This window comes from Lepidochelys kempii, chromosome 4 (assembly GCF_965140285.1).
Source record: "Lepidochelys kempii isolate rLepKem1 chromosome 4, rLepKem1.hap1, whole genome shotgun sequence".
In the NCBI taxonomy this organism is placed as follows: domain Eukaryota; kingdom Metazoa; phylum Chordata; order Testudines; family Cheloniidae; genus Lepidochelys; species Lepidochelys kempii.
This window is the reverse complement of record NC_136383.1, coordinates 88,271,491-88,297,346: the sequence shown is the minus strand read 5'-3', so window position 1 is coordinate 88,297,346 and position 25,856 is coordinate 88,271,491. Positions and strand designations below refer to the sequence as shown.

Here is a 25,856-nt window from a genome sequence, read left to right as displayed (position 1 = left end):
AGCTAATCAGTTTTTTTTAAAGTAAAGATTTCCATCTTGTGCTCCAAAAACAAGCCTTTTAGTTAAAAGTAGGTCTCTAGCCCTTACAGCTGTGAAGAAAACTTTCATAGTGTAAACTGATGCAGTGATGTCTGACTGCATCTGCAGACAGCCTGAAACCAATAACTGTGAGAGAGGTAAAGCCTAATGAAGATCACTTAAGGCCTGGTCTACACTGGTGGGGGGTAATCTAAGTTACGCAATAATGTAGCTGAAGTCAACATACTTGGACCGGCTTACTGTGGTGTCTTCATCATGGTGAGTCGACTGCTGCCGCTCCCCCATCAACTCTGCCTGTGCCTCTCGCGGAGCTGGGAGTACAGGAGAGCACTCAGAAGTTGATTTATTGCATCTAGTCTAGACACAATAAATCGACCCCCACTGGATCGATCGCTGCCCACCGATCCTGTGGTTAGTGTAGACATACCCTAAAATGATAGTTATTCCCCCCCCCCTTTCAGTATCTAGGGATCCTTCATAGCTTAGACAGATTCTTGAGAATTTCACAGTTTTAATTCCTTCCTTTACCCCCAATAGCACTATCTTTCCAAGTAAGGAAAGACAGACAGAAATCTTCAGTCTCATTCAACACTGCTTTCTAAGAACCTAGAATTTCTTCCATTAAATCAAGGGGAGTTTTTCCATTGCCTTCAATGAGAGCAGGATCAGGTCCTATATATGTAGGATTTAATATTGAGCAACAGAGGCACTCCATCCAGGCTTGAGCTGTGTGCTCTCTCTGTCCCGGTCCAATTCAGGGACAAAGAACTGATCGTAGAACTCCTCCCTACCAGCACTGAATAATCACTCTAGAATATTGGCTTAGGCCAATGTTTGTTTCAAAGCTATTTGTTTAAATTACTAGACTTTTAATGTATATATTAAAAGTAATTACAATAAGCATCAGAAAAATCTGTTTTTCTTTAGCTCAGAATGAAACAAACATTCTTATTCACAGCATAATTTTGCTGCTCCATTAGGGCTTGATCCAAAACCATTGAAGTCAATGGAAGTCTTTTTATTGGCTTAATGGTCTTTGGATCAGGATCCAAGTAATCAGTTAAATGTATATACTAATGGACATTAGTAAGTCCAAAAAAGCTATATGGACACATCATAAATATCTTTTCTAAAGCTGATGAATTGCTTTTTCCCAGAACATTGCGTCTGAGAAACCATAAAAGCTTAGTACTAGAAACAATGGTTAATTCTTTTGGGGCTTGCTCCTGCTCAAGTTAATGGGAGTTTTGCTGAGCATAATTAATATATACACACAAAGTCAGATAAGGTTTGCAAGGAAAAAATAAGGCAAGAAAAGACAGTAGTAGTAGTTAATACTTGACCACGGGATTTAACATTCTCATCCTCGGTTTCCCTCATGTTTAGTAACCAGACTAAGTAAAGCACAGTAAATGGGATTGTTGATTTTACTATAAGTTTTCTGCTAGCTGGTGATGAAAGTGAACTTTGCATGGAAGTAGGAAGTCCAGAGAGTTGGTTATATTCTGGAGCAGGGCATACTTATTCGGGCCACCTCTGTAACTCACAACCACTCTCCATTCCAAGATGTGCTGGTCAGTCACTAGATATCTAAATATCTTCTTAGTATACAGATGGCTGTCTTCCACTGCTCTGGAGCAGAAGATCACACTTCCATTTGCGGATCTCCAAAACAACAATGTTCTCCACAGGTTGCCCTGTCTGAAAGGATTTAAAAACTAGAACTAGTGACTAGACTATAATTGCAAGTTTAATTATATGTAATAACTAGGGCCCTACCAAATTCATGGTTCTTTCTGGTCAATTTCATGGCCATAGGATTTTAAAATGAGTCAGTTTCACATTTTCAGCTGTTTACATCTGAAATTTTAGGGTGTTGTAACTGTGGAGGTCCTTACCCAAATAGAGGTTCTGGAGGGGGCACAAAGCTGTAGTGGGGGGGGGGGGGGGTTGCAGGATTGCCACCCTCACTTGTGTTGCATTCAGAGCTCGGCTCTGAAGGCAACAGCCATGGAGCTTCCTGCAGCCAGAGGAGGCTCCTGGAGATGGAGTTGGGTTCGATCTCTCCCATGCTGCTGACAGTGCCCCACCCAGGGGCTCCTAGTTGCTAGTCCTGGCTGGGCTGGGCAAGGACAAGACTTCCTCTTCCCCTGCACAGCTGCTCTCAGGTACCTCTTCTGGCTGCAGAAAGCCCTGTACACTCCCACACACACTTGCTTCCTGCCTGCATCCCTCTGCAGCTACAGGAGGAGGGGTCACTATATAGGGAATGTCCCCCCTTCCAGATGCAATTATTAGCTTGTTTCAATAAAATAAAGAAAAGTCATGTGAACTTAACAGGATTTATTGATTGATGCTTTACAGCAGCAAACACTCACGGCTTAACTCCCTGATTAGTAGATATAGGCATCCAAGGTGGTTTTGTAGGGTAGTGATCTGATCTCAATTGGTAGCCTCAAACTTGAGAGCCACTGCCTTAAGTTAACAAAAGCAAACGGGGGAAAAAGGTTCTGGTTTCAAATATCATTAATTGAATGTCAGCATAGAGGATCCAGCGACTGTCTTTCTTCATTCCCTGTCTCTGCATTGAAAACACTTCTCTGTGTTTAGACAGAGCTCTCTCTGCATCCATGGAGTTCATTGGAACGGTCAAACAGCACTCAGATAGCCATGCTAGGTGTGGGATTCTGCCTTCCACTAAGAACATAAGAATGGCCATACTGGGTCAGACCAAAGGTCCATCCAGCCCAGTATCCTGTCTACCGACAGTGGCCAAATGCCAGGTGCCCCAGAGGGAGTGAACCTAGCAGGTAATGATCCAGTGATCTCTCTCCTGCCATCCATCTTCACCCCCTGACAAACAGAGGCTAGGGCCACCATTCCTTACCCATCCTGACTAATAGCCATCAATGGACTTAACCTCCATGCATTTGTCCATGCAAGAAAACACCTGCTGAGCACTGGCATTTAACTCTGCATGGTCAGGGTGATTTTTGTTTGACTGTGCTTCAGCCCAGAACAGTACAACCATTACTTTATTGTAAGTTTGGTGGATTGTGACTTGTTAAGATTCAAACCAAGTGATTAAGTCCATCAGTTCTGTGGTATTCTTGGCAACAAACTGAACTTCCTCATTCAGCTGAGCACGGTTTAGAAGGGTTGAAAGTTCTGTTTAATCCTGCGGTTTTGGTCTCTGTCAGCTCTTCTGAGATGAACTCAGTAGTACTTCAGGTGAGCTGCATGGTATTGTACAGTCCAAAACCAAAATTCCAATGAGTAATTACTGGCTCTGAAGGGAGTACAATTTTTTGTTCCCCGTTTTCAGTCGTGCTTGCAATATGCTGCCTATTTTGAAGTTGGCAGCTAGGGCAGTGTTTAAAGTTCTTTGTAATGTAGCTGACCTGTTTATCAACTTTACCAAAAACTTGCATCTCCACAAATCACTGACAAGAGAAATTATATATGCATTACATGTAATATGGACAGCATTTGGCATTAGACCTTAGAGAACAGATTTCAAAGATTTAGTCATGTAAGTTCCATTGTCGCTTATGAAACCATATACTCTGTCAAAGTCTGCACCGTATTTTGAAATGGTTTTAATTATCTCTTGAGAAACTGTAGTGTAGTTAACAGCATCAAAGTAAATGCTGTCAGCAAGCACTGTTAGCTTTCCTGTCTGTACATCTTTGGCCTTGTCAGAAATAAAAACCAAACAAAACATGCAATATGTATTGTCTTGCTCATCTGTCGACTCATCCAAAATAATTCCAAAAGACTCACAAGTTAATTTGAGACTTCATAGTCTCAAAATGCACAGTACACACTTTTGGAAGTTAAAGCTGTTGTAACTTATTCGCACTTGGTAAGCGACCGACATTTTGTACATTCCATAGAATGAATTTATGTAGCTTTGCAGGATAAAGTTCTTCCAATGGTATATTAGCACTTGCAAATGCATCCACAGGTTCCAGTCTAGCTAAATGACCGGTCTCAAATCTCTATAGTCTTTTTAAAAGGAGATGAAATTATTTGTTTTTTAAAAACTTTTCGTTTCCCAGCAATGCGCTATCCACAGCCCTCTTTCTGCTTCAATGGGTTTCTGAGTGCAAGTGGGACTGAACCATTGTCCCAAATGTGTGATCTAACGAAACATGGCCGCTTGTACAAAACAGTTTGTCACCATCAGCATGCAGAATTTGACTTCCAAGTTTTCACATGATCCACAGCAGTAATGATTGTAAAGGTTTGGGATTTCCTTTGGACACTAATTTTAAAGTCATTTTACTTGTCTTTGGGTAGGCTGCCAGTTTATATCATTATGCTACAAAACTACCCCAATGTCCATATCTACCAATCAGTGAGTTGAGCCCTGAATGTTATTTGCTGCTGTAAGGTGTCGATCAAAAACTCCTGTCAAGTTCTTGACCTCTTTTTATTTTTATTTAAACAAGCTAATAATTGCATCTGGAAGGGGGGGGGGCAGCTCCCTGTACACCGACTCCTCTCCCCATAGCTGTGGAGCAATGGGGGCAGGAAGTGAGGGGGGCAGACAGACATGGGCAGCAGGTGAAGCTTTGCTTGGGGGAGGCTAGCCCCGTGCCCCAGCTCTTCCAGCTGAGGACCCACCCCCGGATGCATCCAATGAAGTGAACTGTAGCTCACGAAAGCTTATGCTCAAATAAATTTGTTAGTCTCTAAGGTGCCACAAATACTCCTTTTCTATTAACAGAATGGGGTCTTGTGAACTGGGACTGAGATGGCATATTGCTTTTCACCACTGCTCAGAAGTACTGTAAATACATAAAAAAAAGTTTCATGAAAATTGTTTCAATGTTTTCCCACCCTTCAGACAGAAAAATTGTATGCTAGTGTTAAGCACTTTCTCCCTCTTGAAATGGTTCTCCTTCCCAAAAGAATTCCAAAATACAGAAAACTGTAATTTATATTTCAATGTAGTAAATGTGCCTGAGAGGTTTCAGTAAGCGTGAAATAACACAGAACTGATTAATATTTTGTACGGAGCCTGAAATTTGGCTCAAGTTCACTGACATTTCCAAGTTTAGGCCTGGATCCTTCACTGAATTGCATGAGCAGACCAGCAGTGGTCTGCACTTACTGTGAGTTGCAGGCTCAGGGCCTTATCTAACTAGGCTTTTCTAAAAAGTCTATTGCCATGATATTTAAGAACCAAAATAATACTTTCCACCCCAAGAACACAATGTGCTTCAAAATATCACTACATTAAATCTCACAACACAACTGTGAGGTAGGTATTACTGCTCTCATTTTACAGTTGGAGAAACTAAGGCACCAAGACATTAAATGATTTAATAAAATAAAGTTTTGCCTGAGATGCCAGGGGAGGAAGGATACTGCTGGAAATCCGTATTATATGCTTAGCTCTGTTGCTCCCTAAAGGGGCCCATGAGAAATGTGTGGCTTTGACCCAAAACCAAGAATTTTTTTCAAATTTTCATTGAGTTTTGCTCAAGTGAAGCTTAAAGGAACAAGTCAGCCACAGCCACAATGGTTTTCATTCTACCTGAAAACTGAAAGTGAAATAGAGAGGGCACAAATCCAGGCAATCTGAAACTAAAAGGAAGTTTGCTGTGCCTCCTTCCAGAAGCTTATGAGTTTAGCACGGCTCTAATAATAGAGCTGTTCAGATTGCTTTTTAATATTTAATTATTTTGTTTTTATGGAGTTGTATTTTAACTGTTCAGCACCATGAATGCCTTGGCAGTGAACCTGGGTGTAATAAATAAATGAAGATTTTATATATATTTGAAGCTTTTTTTGAAAGAGCCATACATGTTTTTAAAAGGTAGTTTGTACCTATAAGCCCATGGTTTAAAAAAGTGTCACAAAAATATTGCAGGCACATGGCACGGAGTGTGCACCATGTACTGTATAGTTTCTTAATGAGGACTCTGACACTGACTATGAACCACTGAAACCTCTCATCATGACACTATAAATACTGATGGTGATGAACTGAAGTCTGAGGCAGCAGAAGCTTCAACAAGTCCTTGACAGATAGATGGATACAAAGGCTGGGCAGTAAGAGTGGGAAGATTGCAAGCTGTTTTTCCACATCACAGTTGCACTCTACAATACCTCTGAATTTGCAGATTTAAAAAAAGTCCAATCCAAAACATGGGAACAGCCAGAAAAGGGATAATAGGTACATCTGCAGAGCCAATTATTTTTTAAACTTTCCGTGAAGTTATGGGAAAGAAAGTATTGCCCTGGTCCACGCAGTGAGCATGTAAACAGCCTATCTAAGGGCTCTTGAGGAATCCACACAGTGGATTGTGACTGATATTCTGTTTGGCCTATATGCTAGGGGAGTTCTGTGCATGCAAAGAGAACAGACAATCAGTGTAAAGTTTCACCATGCAAATCTGTTAGAATAATTTTGTCAGTATGCAAGAAAGTGTATTGACAAAATCTCACTGTGCAATATTGCATATTTATTATGCATTTGCAAGCCCCATATCTGATGGCTTAATTAATATCTCAGATATTTGAAATTCCGCCTGGCTGAGAACAAAACTGTGTAAATTGTCATCTCAAAGCATTTTTAAAAAAATCTATAAACAGCTTCATTATTTGTATAGCATCGAACATTTTTGAAACTCTTGACAAGATCTAAACTAAAACACAGATTTTTTTTAAGCTAAGGCCTTTTAATATTTTGAAACAAAAGCAATGTGTTTATTAATCTTACTATCCAGACCTTCTGCAGTCTTTATGCAGAAAAGACTGCCAGTGAAATAAGTGGACTTGAGTCCCTTCTAACAGTGGTGAGAATAAAGTAACTCCACTGAAGTCAGGTCAAGTCAGTGCAATTATTTCTGAAAGCAACATAGCTAAGGGATTTTCAATTGTAAGTTATTAATTATTATTATTATATCATAATCTCATAGTGTTCACATTATGGCAGGAGCCACTTTGTGTTAATTCTGTGTAAATACATAGAAAGACATAGACATAGACTCCGTTACAAAGAGGAGGTTACAGTCTAAGCATTAACCTGGCAGAGTTTGGGCATAGAACTGGCATACCAATCACATGAGGATTATTCCAGTGTAGGGGCATCCTCAGATAATCAAGATCAAGTATTCATGGCTCTCTTACACCAACCCATCCCAGCAGAGGAGTTATGGCCAAAGAACTGAGCACCCTTATGCCTTGCTTATCCCCAATTGCTCATACCAGCCATAGGCATTTCTAAGTTATGTCAGGGTCTGGCCTAGGATCAGGGTGGCATAAAAAGCCACCACCTTCGCACGCCTCCTAAACTATGCTGTGCTTTCCTCAGCTGTAACCGAGGATCTGGGTGTAAGAATTGTTTTTTTCAAAATTAATCGAGTTTAATGTTTCAAATCAGTCGCATATCAGGAGACCAGGTCATGGGTGATACGGCCTAGTGGTCAGAGCAGGGTCAGACCCAGAGTGAGACTCCAAATGCCAGAGCCAAGGGTCAAAGCAGAGTCAGAGCAACCAGGAATCAGAACAAAAGATCAGAACCAGATTATCTGGAGTCCGGGAGGACAGGAGCAGGGCTAGTTCTGAGGCTGGAACAGGAGGACTAGAACAAGGCCAGGTGGAGGTCAGGGTCAATGCTAGGTACAAGGCAGAAGCAAGGCAAGCACCAGGAAACAGAGATTCCACAGCAGGTACATTGAACAACCAGCAAGCTACTGCAGGGTTTAAGAACAGGCCTGCTAGCTTCCTCAGCCAATCAGGAGGGGCAGTCTGTCAGCCAGCCTAGCTAATATGGCCCAGCTTGTTAGGGCATCAGAAGACTGAGCAGGTGCAGCTGCTGGACCTTATTCCTGACATCGCAGAAATATATCTGTAGACTTAAGACTTTCAAATATATTTTCAAAAATGTGGAACAAACAAAATGCAGATCAAACCTAAACAATGCAAATGTTTTGGTTGTTTGTAGTATCCTTTCTTCTTACCCCATACTTAGGCAGTTTATTGTTAAAGCACACTAGTTTTACACTAGCATAACTTCATTGGAGTTACTCCCAATTTACACCAGAGGAGGCAAGAGCAGAATTAGGCTCTGAGAATGTAAAAGCCTATAAGTCAGTAACCACATCTTATTTCATGTCAGTGAACCACCAACTTTATCAATGATGCTACAGAATATTAGTAACGAAAACAAAACTATTTTTGAAAAAATATTCTTCAGATTCATAACTCACCTGCACGATCCTCATTGCAGGAGTCCATAGGCTAGAGGCAAAAATCAGTGGAGTTACTACAGATTTGTATCATACTAATTGAGATCATACTCTGGTATCATTTTTCCTTGCAACAGTTAGTGACATTAGAAACACAACAATCCCTGCAGAAGAGAGAAGCTGTTGCAATCAACATTATTTTACAAACTAAAATTAAAGCCTCAGTGCACAGGGAAGAAGAGCTAAGCATCTCCCACCAGGCAACAAAGATGTGTTGACAAGAAGCAGCACCAACATGATCCAGACAGTGAAAGAGGACAGTCACTTGGCAAGTTAAAAGTTTAAATGTGATCCAGAAATATGGCAGCTAAAGAGTGGACTTCATTTAAGAAAAGAAGTGAATGAAAATGTTGCCATTGAGTTTTCAAAGTTGAAAAATATTAAATTAACATACATAGGTACAATCCATGTACAGGGAAGAAGTGTGTGGGGGGGTCCTTTGTAAGGAAAGTATCTACTAAGGCAGTGAGATAGAAACTGGCTGTAAGTAGTGATTCGGGTGAGAATACAAGAAATGAAAAATAAATGAAGTGCTTAAATACCATGTTGATGGATGTGATATGAAAATAGAAATAATTGCAACAGCCAGCTGCTAAAGGCATCTAAGAATGGGAGAAAATCAAAGGTTGGAACAGTCTATTGCAGGTTTTGAAATTAAGGGATACTGTACTGCTGAGGAATCTTATGGAAACATCTGCTGGGTGACAAGCACAGTTAACCATAGCTCATAAGCATAGCCATACCTGTCATGTATTCTGCTTCCAACAGGGTATTTAACACTTCAGAGAATGGCTTCCTCTTTTCCCCAAAACTGCATCTGGCCAATCCTGAATAGTGTTACATGGGGACAGGCAGATTCTTTCCCAGCTCAAGCAGGTAATCAGTTTATAGAAGCATGAGGTATAACTATCCCATAATGGCAGATATTATTACTGATCATAAAACTGTCCAATCTCTTTAAAAGGTCTTGTTAACTATTTGACTTGATAGCCTCCTGAAGAAGGTTCATTGTACAGGTTGCCATGGCTGTATAAAGAACTATAGCTTTTGTTTGATTGTAATGGCCTACCTTTTAGTTTGTTCAGTTGTCCCCCCCGACTCCCGCTGTTCTCAAGGTCAACAGGATAGGGCAGACCTGATCAGTTTACAATATGCCTTCAGAGCTTTGTAAATCTCAAGTAAAACTCTCTGCTTCCAAATAAAAAAGACTTTGTAGTGTCTTCCCAGCGACAAGTTTCTGCATGCCACTTACCATGCTGTGCAAAAGTAATGACTGGACAGCTTCATATAAGTTGTACCATTAAATGAGAGTTTCACACGTGCATATTACTGACGGGTCAGCAGAGCCGTTAGTTCGTTAAAAAGTAGATTTTTTTTTCATTGCTAGATCAGAAAAGCATCACATCGGAGCAAAACCATCTATTCAAATTGCTCTTAAAAATCCATGACACCTTTCAGCTGAAATTAGCCTACAAAGACGTTTATAACCCCTGCAAACAGAGGTTGATAATGACAGATGTGTCACACCTTTAGTTGGACATGAGATCTGATTTAATTTTGAAGACAAGGGAAGGGAATGTTCATCCTAGGAGGAGATGGGTGTGAGAACTTGAAAAGATGTCTCACAAGCCACAGCAGTGATTGCTGCAAACACCTTGTGTGATAAGGAAGGGGTCAGTTTGGAAGATCAGATTTCCAACCAATAGGCTAGATTCACCCTGGTGAAAATCTGGACTTGGGCTAATGCTGAAGCTACGTTTTGGGCTGGAGCCAAGAGCTGGCTGGCACTTTGCGCTGAAGCAATGCACACGGACCTGTGGGGAAAATGAAGTGTTCAGCAGCCGCGCTGCTGTAGGAGCGGAAGGGTGGGTAGATAGCCCTGCTTCTGCCTTTCCTCTTGCCAGCGGTAATATTCTTAATGGAAGATGATCACAATCGATACCTCCAGCCAGCGGTTAACTGATGGATATATAATGGAATCAAACCGAGGTCGTGGGGCTTTATTGAAGGTTTGATATTAAAAATGCCTGTGCAGGGTAACAGCCCGGGGGCTATATACGTCTGCAACACCCATATGCACGAATATGCCCCCCCCGCACTCACACACACTCCGGACAAGCCTCAGAAAGTCAGTGCTGGGCGCTGAAGAGTGGCGGCAGGCGGCTGCTCGTGTCAGGAGGCTGGGAAGTTGGAGGTTTGTCTGAGGCCTGATCGGGGTGTCTGCAGAGACCGAGACCCCCGGGCACCTGCTCGGGAGCCGCGAAACGGGGCAGCAAGGGACCCTTGAGAGAGACCATCAGCCTCGCCTGCCGCGAAGGACATGTCCTCGCTGGTGAAGGAGGACTTGCAAAAGAAGCTGTTTTACCCCCTGGGGCAGAGCCTGCGGGAGTTCATAGAGATCGAGTGCTCCGCCCACGACAGGTTTTACCTCTGTGCCGCAGGTAAGGCAGGGGCGGCGGGGGCAGGTGTACCCGTCTCTAGGAAGGAGCCCCGGGCTCTGCGAGCAAGCGGCGGGCTCGCCCTAGCCCACGCGCGTCCGGGCTGCGGGCTTCTAGCGAGCCTGAGAGCGATGCTGGGTCCCGCTGCTGGCCCCGCTCGGGCTCTGATTTGCGTTGGTCACTAGGCGCATTCCAACATCTGCATTGCACATCGGGCTCTTACATTAACGGCAACGGTGCCAGGCGCTGGAGGGGAATGTTTGCCCTAGTTTTGTGACTCAGGGGAGTCTTCCCACAGCGCGCTGGCCTGGCACCTGACCTTGCACCTTCCCGTTTCGCGGATCCTGGGCTACTTGCGTGTGGAATGTGCATGGGTACTAGTCTGATGAAGAGTTATAATGCATCCGATGAAGTGAGCTGTAGCTCACCAAAGCTTATGCTCACATAAATTGGTGAGTCTCTAAGGTGCCACAAGTCCTCCTTTTCGTTTTGCGAATACAGACTAACACGGCTGTTACTCTGAAACCTGTTATTTTGCAGTTGTATTCAAAGGGCTTTAATGCAGGCTCTGTCCCCCCTTCCCGGGGGGGGGGGGGCCCGCCGGTGCCTCTCAGAAAGGTTTTTAACGAATGATCCTGCGTTCAGCTTAGCCTTTTGGCCTAGTGTAATTGAAACAAAAGCGGCGCACTTCCCCAGGGCTGTGTGTCTCAGGGGCTAAGATGGAACGAAAAATAGTTTTGATATTAAACCAAGTGTAGACACAAGTAAAGAAGATGGCACAGAAGCCTCCTGCACGAGACCTTGTGTGTGGCTCTCTTCTTGCTGCAGTGTAGCTGACAGCTACCTTTGCTCCGCTGCGTGCCAGGCTCCTAACCTTAAACCCGAGGAGACGGGTGTCTGGGGCCTCGATCCTTTATGTATGGCTGTTGACACGAATCTAGCCCACATTTGACGATCGTGTCTGCGCCGCTGTCCATTGTCTGGAGGATCTTCCTTTGTTAAATGGAAGATTTAAAGCGTCACTTTCATGAATTCACACAGCATGTGCATCAGATTATAATTGCACAGTAAGAAAGAGCCGAGATTTCCACATGAGGATGTTTAGGAATAGCCTATAAGCACACTGTCATGCTGTTGTATTTAGTAAGTGTGGTAATAAAGCGAGTGACAGTGTAGAACAGTAACTGGATAGCCCCTTAGCCACGTGCATTTTCCAAGTGCATCGCTGAGATTGGGTATAAACTGTTCACAGAGCGGGGAGAAGAGGGAGAGAGTAAAATTTGACCCTCGTTATAGCAGGGCATCCCCACCGAAACCAATGGTTTGAACAAGAAAAGGGCAAATCAGGGAAGAATTTGGTTCTATGATATAGGGCTTTTTGATCCCGCACGATCAAATGCGGGCATAACTCCCATTGACTTCAATGGGAATGTTGCCTGAATAAAAGGTAGCGGAGCCTATAATGCGAGATTGTATTTGAAATAAGTGGCGAGCAACTAAACTGCAACACTTTCTGTCGCTGTAGTTAATGGCATTAAATGGGTTGGAATCTTTTGGGACAGGCGAGTATGTTGCCAGATTGCTGTCTCTGCTGTCAGTCTCAATCAAGCAGTTCCTTTGCGGTCTTCAAATGTGGACATACATAAAGCAAGAGGAGCCTGAAACCATTAACCATGTCTTAAGTGTCTCTGTGTTTCTCATTTGTATCTAGTTCGGGGCATTTCCTTGTCTACAGCATGAAACCTACTGCATTGCTGAGAATCCCAGAACTTTTGAAAAGTTGTAGGCAACATATTTAGGATTTTGAAAATAGGGTTGGAAAAGAGCATGCATTTCCTCCTACTTCAGAACAGTTCTGACAGGCACCAGATACATAGCTGTTTATAATACACAAAGAAACGAGATCGTCAATACAAAATGTTAGAAAACTATTCACAATTTGCAAGCATATTTTGTGTAGCTAATTTGCCTTTAAAAGACTGATGCTATTTTATGCGAATTGCATTTTTATAATAACCATAACATTTTTCAGTAAACATTTGTTCTCTTTGTCTTTTTTTAAGTGTTTGCAGTCCCCATCCCCTCAATGTGTTGAAGTATAGTTTCTTGTTATTCACTGCCTGAAGTACATCTTAGTTTAAGATAAGGGATTGTGAATGTTTATTACTATAATAAAGTAAGATCGTTCAGGGTGGCACAACCTTATTACTTGAATATTTACCAAAAAAATCATTTCAGATGTGTCTGCTATATAACTTTATTAAATAGGCATTGACAAATATCATCTAGTAAAATACGTTTAGAAATCCATGAAGTTGTATTGTTTTTATACCCCTGAAAGCTGTTCAAAATTAGGGAATTTATAAATATTATGATTAGTAGGTAGAAGTGAACATTACTTTCCAGTCCCTTTTTGTCCTTGAGGTTCAAACCATGTGCTACATATGGACTTCAGGAATTTTTGTGAAGGTTGATAGTTTGTGCAACGATGACAAATATAAAAATATTTGTTTTAAAATCAGACTAAAGTTCTGTTATAGAACATTCAAAGGGAAAAGGGAGCAAAAGTACCTTCTGAAATATTTGAGTGTTGTTTCCACAGAATAGAAAGAACAAACCAGTGAAGAAATCATCTAAACAAATTAATCTAATGGAGAATCTCTGCAGACATAGTGGAAAATATACTGAAAATTAAGAATGGAGAGTGAGTGTGTGTGTGCATGTGTGTGAGTGTGGTGTGTGAGAGAGGAAAAAACCCCACTCTAGCATAGTTGGGTAAGCGGTGGGCACAGATTAAATCTGATCCTGAAAGCTGGTGAGCATCCTCCAATTCCTACTGCAGTCACTGGCAGTTCAAGTTGCTCAGCACCTTGCAGGATATAATCCTTAATCCTGACCTAAATAGCCCTTTCTAATCCTGGAAGTTTCTTGAATAGAGTCTACCAGTTATATCAGATAACGTCAGAATGGGTGACAGCTTTGTGCAGTATCAATAAGGGATTAGGAGGAAAGGAGCCCAAACTTGCTTTACTTTTGACTGAGTTTTCTATTTTAACAAATTCTGTGAACCCTGAAAACAGGTTGGTATTTTTGTGCATTTAGAAGATGTACAAATATCAGGCATGAAACCTTTAAAACAAAATTGTTACTGTTTTAATATAATTTAAATACAGCCAAATGTTTCCTAATTCTTCACAAGTGGCAAGTATATATTCTAGCAGCATAATTAGTGTAAGGTCACAACAGTCTAACTAAAATCTTATCCTTGCAATGTAGTCTCAATTTATTCTTACTGGTTAACTTGTATTATGCCTGTCAATAGCTTGTAAGAAAGAGAAAATATTGTAAATAACCAATATTTGCATAGATGCAAACAGAATCCTTTAGAGCCTGTCCCATTTAAAGCTATACTACAATAAAACCACAATGTGGGTAGATAAATGCTGCTATTTCCATGCCATATTCCCAATATTGTCTCTCTTCACTTTCATAGGGGCAAATGGTAAAAGTCTGGAATGAGAAAATTACTGCCCATTAGTACTCCCCTACATTGAATCACTAATCAACCCAATTGGTGGCAAAACTGAAATGCAGAGATGTCTAGCCAATTTTAGCAATTGTGTTTTGATGTGGTTAGGAGGGATTGCAATGACATCTTAATATAGTCCATTGGAAAATACAAGCATCCCCAAACTGCATTTATTTTTCTTCTATAAAACACCCCAGGGAACAATTTAAACAATCCAAGGCACTATAATGTCTCTCCTCTCCCCCAAGAAGAAATTTCAAACCTAAATTAAATGGGAAATCTGAGAAATGCTGATGTTATACAATTTTTGTCAAGGGAGTATGAGGAATAGGAACTTGGATAACCTAAACTACCAAAGAAGTGAGGACATATTTTAGATGAGCTAGGACTTCACTATTTCTAGGACTGTTTCTTAACACACGTTCTTCTCAGACGTCATACGATTTCAACTCCTAGATGGAGTCTTGAGCCTAGCACTAGAAGAAGCACTAATTAGTTGGGTTTCCCAACAGACAGGACCAGGAAGAAAAAAAAAGCAAGCTACACAGTTTTTACTGTGCATTTGCTGGAAAATCTGTATCCAGTGTATTTGTTGTTTTGGGTTTGTTTGCCTCTGTATTTCAGGATGAAATATGGGCTTGACCCAGTAAACCCTTGCGCATGGAAGTAATTGTTATAGGAGTAATCCCTCTTGTGTAAATGGAGTTATGTGCCTCAGCTAGGGTTTGCAAGATCAGGCCCTACACGTGTTTTTTGTTTTTTTTAAATCTGTTTCTATTATTTTTTTAAAGTACAGTAAAATGATTGACAAAAAGAGTAAAACTTCGTCCATGAGGACTACCAATTTCTTGCTAACAAGGCAAGGCAAAAGAAATTTAGATAAGAAGTTATTGCTAGGTGATGTCTAGGAATTCCATTTAAAAAACATACTGTGCCCCTGAAGTATGCTGTGCCTCTGGTACCTGATCTTCACCCTTTTTCTACAGCCCTCTACTCTCGGACCAGACCACTCTCCCAGAGGGTATGTGATGATGTCCAGTGATGAGGTCAGGCTGCAGTCGCAGGGGAAGAATGGTTTAGGAGTACTAGGCTGAAGAAGCAGGCTGTTAGGTCAGAGGTGTACCACTTCTCAGGAGGGTGCAAGAGTTACAAATCTCTGTGTGAAGCCATAGACACCAGCTGACAATTAAAAAAGAGAAAATAAAATAAACCTACCTAATATACGTGTTCAAATTCCAGTGCTTTCCCCACTAATTAGCATGTATATTCCATAATACTGATCTCCTTTTCCATGCTTAATGCAATTAACTAATATTGATGAGGATTATGAAGAGTTTTTCTATTCTTCTTCCACTTGCTCCCCATTAGCAGGAAAATGGTAACTTCCATGAAAGAAAGTGGTGGGTGAAATTCTGTGGCCTGCATTGTGCAGGAGGTCAGACTAGATGATCATAATGGTCCCTTCTGACCTAAATATCTATGAATCTATGAAACCTAGAGATAACCACAGATAAGTTGGAACTTCAAGTAGTGTTTCTTAAATACTACATGTTATTTTTGTTATGTATTATATTAATATTTTATAGGAAAACACAGATCTTCCATTCACGGGAAGTATACAAACATTAATGTAAATGCGCAGACTCAGAACTGATTTTGGTCACAGTCCAACAACTCAGTGGACCCTTGCATGTGCATGGTGCAAAATGAAATAACTAGGATTCCAGACCCATGGGCGTCTACTTGCACAGATCTAAAGGCAGGATCAGGGCCTTAATGCATGTATTCTTTAGTAAACCCAACAACAAAGCTTTCCCACAAACAAGATTCGCCTTTACAGGATGGGTTAGGGTTAAAAAAAATAATCTATTAAAAGCAAATAGACTTTATAGGCTGCAAACATTGGGCTAAATTCTGCTCGCTGTGCAAACAAACCCATCAAGTTTCATATAGCTCTAGTTTTTAAACTATTGTTTAAAATGCAGCTTGATGAACTATTTCATTTTCAGATATTTTGGAAAGCAATTATCTGTTTGTGTAAACTATTTTTTTGTCTTGCAGTGACTAAAGATGGAGAAGTAGAAATATCTATGGTGAAACACTTCAGAATAGATCTGGATGAGAAATATGAAATGGCTGAAAAGTGGTTTTTGAAAGATCTGGAGATGATTGATGGAAAAGAAGCAGACACTGTAAGTGCTGTATTTTATTGTAAGTTTCTATTAACACAATGCATTTATGTTACAATTTGTGACGTAACAGATGAGGTGCAGTTCTACTAAGAAAAGAGATTCTGTAAAAAAAAAGATGGCATAATGGGGATACAGATTTATCATTTGCCAGAGACTCCAGATCACATTTGCTGTGCTTACAATATTTTTTTTGGCAGTTCTGTAAACTCACCTTAGATATGAGAGTCAAGATGGCCTATTTCTTGCTTGTATGTCATTGCAGTAATAGAGATTATCCAAGTCACTTTTTGACTTCAACTCCACCAGTGTAAATCTGGAGTAATTCAGTAGATTAACATTGGTGTAACTAAAAGGAAAATTTAACTCAATGTCTTCCGTTGAGTTGCTTACGTATAACTGAGGGCAGGATATTTGAACTTGGAATTTCCTGAGTAAAGATGAGGAAAATTCCAGAGTTTCAAGTTGCAGAACTTTATATAAATTCTGCAGAATGTGGGAACAAAATTATTCCTATCAGTGGAAGCAGCACCTGGGGATTCTGCCCCCTTAGCTCACAAATTCTGAGGTACACATGGTCCTCAGCAGCTCTTCAGGATGCAAGAGCATCAGCCTACTGCTGTGCTGCCAGGGAATCCCCAGACCATGCCTAGTCCCTGAACATTCCCAAGTGTTGCAGAGTGGAGGAATAAGTGGCACAAATGTATGTGCACAGAAGGGAGCCTGCACCTATAGATATGGAGTGGGAACATGGACCTTTAACTAACAAATCTGTTGATTTAATCTTGCTTTTTAAAAATTAAAAAACTAAAATAGTGTTTATATACAAACACACTGGTTTAACTAAATCAGTTTTAAAAGATTAAGTCCATGTGCATCTAGACAAGGCCTAAGACACTTACCTTTTAGTGATGTACTCTTTTTAAATAGATGTAGTGACCATACACTATTTTATTACACTGGAGCTTTCCCATGAAAACCCCCACAAATATAATGAAAAAGAGGTGGATCCAAAAACATGGAGCTAGCAACTGCATTCCCATGAACAGCAATCTTGAAATATTTGGGACCAAATCTTGTTCACATTACTTGGTTCCTCTGAATGTTTTTCATGAGTAAAGTAAGCACGATTTATATATCTTTGTTACTTATACGGCCCTCATTACTAATCTGAGCACCTGCCAATCTTTTAATGTATTTATCCTCACAACACCCCAGTAAGTTGGGGAAGTACTATTATCTCCATTTTAAGATACAGAACTGAGGCACAGAGAAGCTAAGTGACTTGCCCAAGGTCACACACAAAGTGTGTGGCAGACTAGGGAGACCCAGGTTTAATTTCAAAGTCCTAACCTAGTACCCTAATCACTGGACCTGCGGCTAACAGATTCAAGTCAGAGTAGTAATTCAAGTGTAACTATGGAAGGGGAAAAATTGACACTAAAAACAGACATAAGAACAACCCCAGAGATAGAATTAAATTAAATTTTACGGAAGATGAAGGTGCATTGAGGAAAATACCTTATTGCATTTACAATACAAGATTTTAAAAGGCATTCAGCCAAATGAATATAATCCAAGTAGAAATACAGGAATAAATTCTACATAAAAATGATTTCATCCAGAGTTCTCAAAGAAAACTCAGTGCAATTTTCTTCCAAGAAAAACAAACCTTGGTCTGAATCATTCACCCCAAAAAGATTGGTTTCAGAGTAGCAGCCGTGTTAGTCTGTATTCGCAAAAAGAAAAGGAGTACTTGTGGCACCTTAGAGACTAACCAATTTATTTGAGCATAAGCTTTTGTTAGCTACAGCTCACTTCATCGGATGCATTCAGTGGAATCCAAAAAGATTGTCCCTCTTCACACCTATTTCCCTTCAATGGAATGCTAAATTGTATTTTACTGTTCAGCCACTAGATGGCTCTGTGTGTGAAATACAGTACTTCGTTTAAAAAAACCTCAGCCATACCTGGCAGAGCATTAAAGGATCTTATGATGAATATATCTTGTGTTTAAAGGCAAGCTCTATAGCCAGTCCATATCTGATACAGAACAACATGACATGGTATCAGGAGTAAACTAAGAATAGAAACAGAAGGAAAAAGGCAACACAGGTTGCAAACAGAAGAAACAAAGCAACAAAGGTTGCAGGATCTCATCAACATGACACTCTTCAATGCCCCAGAGAACTTCAGCTTCGACAAACCTTCAGAGTGGACAGACTGGAAATAATATTTTGCAAGATTTTGCATGGCAACCAAGCTGAACAAAGAAACTGGAGATATACAGCTATTGTCTTTAATTTATGCTATGGGGAAGCAAGCAGAGCATATCTTTAAGTCCTTTGACTTTACTAAAAATAGTCATAAAGATAACTATGAAAGGGTTCTGCCTATGTTTGATGCATACTCTATACCTCATAGAAATGTGGTTTATGAAAGAGCATGTTTTCACCAGGGAATTCAAGAACCAGGGGAAAACGTTGAATGTTTTATAAGAGCTCTGTGTACATTGGCTGAAAACTGATTTTAGGGAAGGCAAGACATGAAAATGACATCAGAGACAGACTGGTAATTGGGTTAACAGATAAAAACCTGCCACAGCAGCTACAATTGCTGAGAAATTTAATCCTAGCCACAGCTAGACAGATAGCAAAACAGTCAGAATTAGTCAAACAGAACAAAAGGCAGGAGCAACTTGAAAAGCCTGAAACTAGCTTAGACGCTATAACAGACACTTGAGTGTTAAAAGTCATCATAATAAAACCGCTGTGGGCAAGGAGAGAGAACTCCCAGTCTAAGAAGAATAAATTCCAGCCTACATGCACAAGGTATGTGTCACAGGGTCTACTCACAGTGGCACCTCCTGCTGGCCATCCTCGGGATTAGTTCTGCCAGATGGTGCACTCTCTTCAGGTGGTGCCTCTCCCATTGTCCTCTCCTTCTGCAGACCCACCTCACTCCAGGAACCATGGCAGCCTCATCATGACTTAGCCCTCCGGCCAGGTCACTAAGATCCTCACCTTCCAGGGAATTCATAGCCTTTCCAGACCTGCTGTCTGTCTGGCATCTCCAATGCCCCAGCCTTCATTAACTTTTTCAGGGCAAGTGTGGGGTGAACACCCCATCACAGGATGGAAAAAGTCATATCCCAAGAGATGATGTATGTCCAGCCGAGGCACATGGTGTAATAATTGTACAATATACGGACATTTTGCATCTGTTTGCTGCACCAAAGCAGTCAGGGAGTTGATTCATATTATAGATAATCAAAAGTCATTGTTTCTGGAATCTGTCACTTGTGATGACATAGAGCCTGCCTGGAGAGTGAAACTGAATATTCACGGCAAGACTATTCACTTTAAAACTGACTCAGGAGCTGATGTCACGGTCATCTCAGAAGGGATGTACAATCACTTGAACCCCTCCCAGAGCTTAAGTCACCAGACACAGCTCTGAGTAGCCCTGGAGGTATTCTGAACTGCATGGACCAGTTCATCACAGAAACAGTTTACAAAGATAAAATCTATGCATTCATAGAAAATCATAGAATCATAGAAGATTAGGGTTGGAAGAGACCTTAGGAGGGCATCTAGTCCAACACCTTACTCAAAGCAGGAGCAACCCCAACTAAATCATCCCTGCCAGGGCTTTGTGAAGCCAGCCCTTTAAAACCCTAAGGATGGAGATTCCACTACCTCCCTAGGTAACCCATTCCAGTGCTTCACTACCCCCTAGTGAAATAGTTTTTCCTAATATCCAACCTAGACCTCCCGCACTGAAACTTGAGACCACTGTTCCTTGTTCTGCCATCTGCCACCACTGAGAACAGCCGAGCTCCATCCTCTTTGGAACCCCCCTTCAGATAGCTGAAGGCTTCTATCAAATCCCCCCTCACTCTTCTCTTCTGCAGACTAAATTTCTCAGTAATCTCTCAGCCTCAGCCACTCCTTGTAAGTCATGTGCCCCCTATTCATTTTTGTTGCCCTCTGCTGGACTCTCTCCAATTTGTCCACAGCCTTTCTGCAGTGGGGGGCCCAAAACTGGACACATTACTGCAGATGTAGCCTCACCAGTGCTGAATAGAGAGGAATAATCACTTCCCTCGATCTGCTGGCAATGCTCCTACTAATGCAGCCCAATATGCCACTGGGCTTCTTGGCAACAAGGGCACACTGTTGACTCATATCCAGGTTCTTGTCCACTGTAATCCCCAGGTCCTTTTCTGCAGAACTGCTGCTTAGCCAGTCGGTTCCCAGCCTGTAGCAGTGCATGGGATTCTGCACTTGTCCTTGTTGAACCTCATCAGATTTCTTTTGGCCCAATCCTCCAATTTGTCTAGGTCACTCTGGACCCTATCCCTACCCTCCAGCGTATCTATCTCTCCCCCCCAGCTTAGTGTCATCTGTGAACTTGCTGAGGGTGCAATCCATGCCATCCTCCAGATCATTATAAAGATATTGAACAAAACCGGCCCCAGGACTGACCCTTGGGGTACTCTGCTTGATACCAGCTGCCAACTAGACATCGAGCCATTGATCACTACCTGTCGAGCCCGATGATCTTGCCAGCTTTCTATCTACCTTATAGTCCATTCATCCAATCCATACTTCTTTAACTTGCTGGCAAGAATACTGTGGGAGACAGTATCAAAAGCTTTGCTAAAGTCAAGGTATATCACATCCACCGCTTTCCCCATATCCACAGAGCCAGTTATCTCATCACAGAAGGCAATCAGGTTGGTCAGGCATGACTTGCCCTTGGTGAATCCATGTTGACTGTTCCTGATCACCTTCCTCTCCTCCAAGTGCTTCAAAATGGATTATTTGATGACCCGCTCCATGATTTTTCCAGGGACTGAGGTGAGGCTGACCAGTCTGTAGTTCCCTGGATTCTCCTTCTTCCCTTTTTTAAAGATGGGAACTATATTTGCCTTTTTCCAATTGTTCAGAGTGCCTAGGATCAAAGACCAACAACCTTCTCAGCTGCAATATGGCAACAATTATGGGCTAGTGAAAGAAATTGGAAGAAACTGATGGTAGAGATGATGATAGGGGACTTTTGAAAGGAGATCCAGTACAAATCAACTTAGAAGACAATGTTGAACCATACAGTATACAAACATACTTACCAAAGAGACCTTGGAAGAGACTAGCTGCCGATTTATGCAAATTCAGAGGACATCATTATCTGGTCATAGTGGACTGTTTTTCCAGGTATATAGAAATAATGTACTTGAAAGACATAACGTGTCATAGTGTTACTGAGAAATTGAAATGATCTTTTGATCACTTCTGTATTCCAGAAAAACTAATGACAGACAGCAGACCACAATTCACTGCAGCAGAATGTAAGTCATTCTGAATGAAATATGATTTTGATCATATTATTAGCAGCCCACATTACCCACAAGCAAAAGGAGATGCTGAGAAAGCTGTACAGACAGCCAAGAAAATCCTACAGCAGGAAGATCCATTCCTTGCTCTTCTGAGTAACAGATCAACACCAATAGCAGCTACTGGATACAGTCCAGCAAAACTCCTGATGGGAAGACAACTCAGGTTCTTTTCCAAAGCTTGAGCAGTAGATCTATCTCCAACGTGGCCAAACATGAAAAAAGTAGCCCAATAGACTAAAAAGGCTAAAAAAGCTTATGAACACTTTTACAACAGATGTCACTTGGTTAGAGAACTGCCAGATCTAGAACCTGGCAACCATGTTTCGTCAAATTGGATTGAGAAAAGGGATGGACAACTCCAGCTGTTGTAAAGAAAAAATTCAGCGCCACGATCATATGTGATCGAGACCAACAGTGGAGAGTTCAACAAAAACTGTCAACATCTACAGTTTGTTCCTCAGAAAGAACAAAGAGCTGAACAAACTCTACAAATGGCCAATGCAGAACGTGAAGACAAACACTCAGATTCCAAACCGACCAGAGACAGTCACTGCAACTAATGACCAAATTGTTATGTGTTCAGGTCATGTAATTAGAAAACCAGCACAATTCAGAGACTTAACAGACTGATCCGTACTGAACATCAAAGAGTGTGAAAGTGTATATATTGTAAATGGTGGGAATGTAGAACTTGAAGGGGGAGATGTAATGGAATGCTAAACTGTATTTTACTGTTCAGTCACTAGATCTGTGTGCAAAATACCTTATTTAAACAAATCTCAGCCATACCTGGCAAAGCCTAAAAGGATTTTATGATGAACACATCTGGTGCGTATATGCAAGCTCTGTAGCTCATCCATGTCTGGTACAAGAACATGATTCTCCCCTCATGCCCACGAGGGGGTAGAGTCAGTCCCATTCCTCTTCCCATACTTTGAGTACTTTATACACTCTCTGTGTTTATGGTAAATCTGGGTGAATGAGGCTTGGGGGTGGAGGATATGTCCAACCACTCCCAGCCCCTCCTGGCTCCATGCAGCTTAGGCCAAAAAAGTAACAGTTTAGGGCTGATTTATCTTTCCTCTGGAACTTTTCACATCCCAGAGCTCCCACAGCCATGTCAGCCAGAAGGACTTGATCATAGCATGGCTACAATGAACTTCACTCCCATAATACAATGATGTGATGGAGCTATCCCCTGAGGGAATCCTCCCAGAGATTTCCTATTCCAGAACCTCCTCCCACAGATTTTTTTCATAAGAGCGTATGATCAAGGCTTGTCTTATTTCTGATGAAAAAACATTTAATCATAAAGTCATTAACATTAGTATAAATGGTCATAATAAACTACAGCTAATGACATTCACAAAGTTTAATTTAACAGGTTTCATTTTAAAGCCATTGTTAGCATTAAGCAAGCAGAGGAGCCTGTAAACATAGAGATCTGCAATATAAGCAAAGAAGGCAATCAATAATCTTAATTTGATAGGGGAATTTATTTATAATAGGAGATAAGTGCTCTTCATACAGTACATTTTGGACAATACTACAGTCCTTGTACATTTTAAAGTTGTGTCTTATAATTGTCGTAAGTTGTAGTGTGCTCATTTGGCCAAATCCTGAAGCCCCTGCTCACATCGAGAGTTCTACCTGATTAAGAACTACTGTTTTAGGGCCATTCTTGGTAAAAATTTAAAAGAACCACCCCTGTAGGACTGTCTATGGATTGTGGAAATATTTCTGAAGTCCAGTGCTAATATTTTATGAATCCATTACAATGAGACAACGATTACAAGGCGGCTAAGCATAAAACAATAAATGTTGCTGTTCTAGTTCCTGTAAAGCTAGTAATTTCATTCTCTCTTCATTTTTAGGATAATCCATATTTTGATATGCACTTTGAGAAGGTCTACAGTTGGGAAGCACATAGCTGTGCATCTAAATATGCCTTTGCTCGAACGTTAAACAAATTGAATTACATGTACCTTAACAAGGACTTGAAGATTGTGAACTTTGATATAACCTACATAAATGATGATTCACTCTGGTCATCCAACAATGGGGACTGTTTAGTTCTTATGAAGATATGCTTCTACGCTTTCAACCTTTTGTGTCTGTCCCTGTGTCCTATGCCATAAAGATGGATGTTATAACAGTAAGGGGACTAGCTGACTTCCAGTGCCAGATTCCAACAAATCGTCTGATACAAAAGTTAAGTGATATGCAGTATTTGCTATTTAATTTTACATATCAGCCAAAACCAGAAACCTCATTTTTATATAAACAATGAACTGTTTCTTTCAGTAAGATCCCAATCCTGCAAACTCTTACACACCTGCTTAGCTTTCAACACAATAGTAATAACTGAGTTCCATGGGACTACTCATGTGAGTAAAGTTTAGCACATGCACAAGTGTTTGTAGGGGCCCAAATTAGTATACATTAATGACAAAAATATTTTAAAATTAATATTGCCAGCTAATTTGTGTCTTCAAAGAAGGTGTGTGTGGGGGGGAGTTTGTGTAGTTAAGCAATGCAAAATTCAATTTCTAAATATGTTAAAATATTGGATTCTTTTAAAAAGATCATATCTAGATAAATACAGAAGCTGAAATCCTGGCCGTATTGAAGTCAATGGGAGTTTAGCCACTGGGTAAAATTCTGGCTTCATTGATGCCAACATGGGTGTGACAGGTTTTCCCCAGAGTACCACTGATCCCCCTGACCCACAAGCCTGGGCTCCCTCACACACTGTATTGCTGTGACAAGCTGCAAAGCCCTCCAGCCTGCACTTTTACCAGCTTTCATACAGGTAGTGCCACATCAGCTGCAGTTACATGCAGGCTCTCTGTCCAGTCCCTGCAGTGAACCAACAATGGAAAGGCTACAGCTAAGGCAACTCCCAACTCCCCAGGCACACACCCACTCTGGAGTGTAAACTGAAAATTATATCATCCTGCGCTGCACAGGAAAGTGTACAGCGTAAGCTCATAAAGCTCGCCCCCTCCCTCAATGTGGAGAGGAATATGCAACAGCCTTTGCACCTTGAGCTAAAATTCGCACATACTTTACTCCAACTCACTGGTTTAAATAAAGCAAAAACAAGTTTATTAACTACAAAAGATAGATTTAAGTGATTATAAGGGATAGCAAACAGATCAAAGCAGATTACCTAGCAAATAAACAAAAAACACAAACTAAGCCTAATATACTAGATAGATTGGATATGAATTAGCAGATTCTCACCGTAAGAGATTATACAAGCAGGTTCTTAAGGGGCAAGCTGCACTTGCTTTACAGCTTGGAATCCCCAGGAATTTCATTCACAGGCTAAAAATCCCTTTAGCCTGGGTCCAGCACTTCCCCCAGTTCAGTCTTTGTTCCTCAGGTGTTACCAGGAGTCTTCTTGTATGGGAAGTGAAGAACCACAGATGATGTCACTCCCTGCCTTATATAGCTTTTGCATATGGCAGGAAGCCTTTGTTCCCAAACCAGTCTGTGGAAAAATACTGACATCCCAAGATGGAGTCCAAAGACGTGGTCTGGTCACATGTCCTTGTAGAGAGTCATAGCAGCCATTACTTGAGCATTCTATGTATTGTCTGAGCATTGTCCGAGCATTCTCAGAAAGGTTTCCCAGGTGGGAGATAAGCTTCTCTTAAGGCCTGTTGTTCTTTCCTAATGACCCATTGCCATGAACAGGCCCTTCCCCACCCACTGTCTAGACTGAAAGCATCTTGTCTAGTGGGTGTTATCCAGGTGTAACTACATTTGAAATACAGATACATAGTCAGTATTCATAACTTCAGATAAAAATGATACATGTATACAAATAGGATAATCATATTCAGCAAATCATAACTTTTCCAATGATACCGCTCATGATTTATCTTGCATAAAATGCGTCATAATTATGCTACCACTATATCATAGTAATATCGCTATGAAGAATATGGGGTGCAGTGTCACTGTGGAGTCATACATGTGTCTATAATTAAT

The 25,856-nt window shown here is 41.1% G+C and overlaps 2 protein-coding genes across 2 annotated transcripts in view; one reads left to right on the top strand and one right to left on the bottom strand.

The window, feature by feature from the left end:
* LOC144930530 (uncharacterized) overlaps positions 1 to 25,856 on the bottom strand; it is a 121,614-nt gene that overhangs the window by 75,955 nt on the left and 19,803 nt on the right. The gene's annotated exons all lie outside the window — the stretch shown is intronic.
* Positions 10,624 to 23,995, top strand: EXOC1L (exocyst complex component 1 like). The gene is made up of 3 exons (XM_073340095.1): positions 10,624 to 10,744; positions 16,332 to 16,462; positions 23,732 to 23,995. The coding sequence occupies exons 1-3, from the start codon at positions 10,624 to 10,626 to the stop codon at positions 23,993 to 23,995; spliced, it is 516 nt and encodes a 171-aa protein (XP_073196196.1).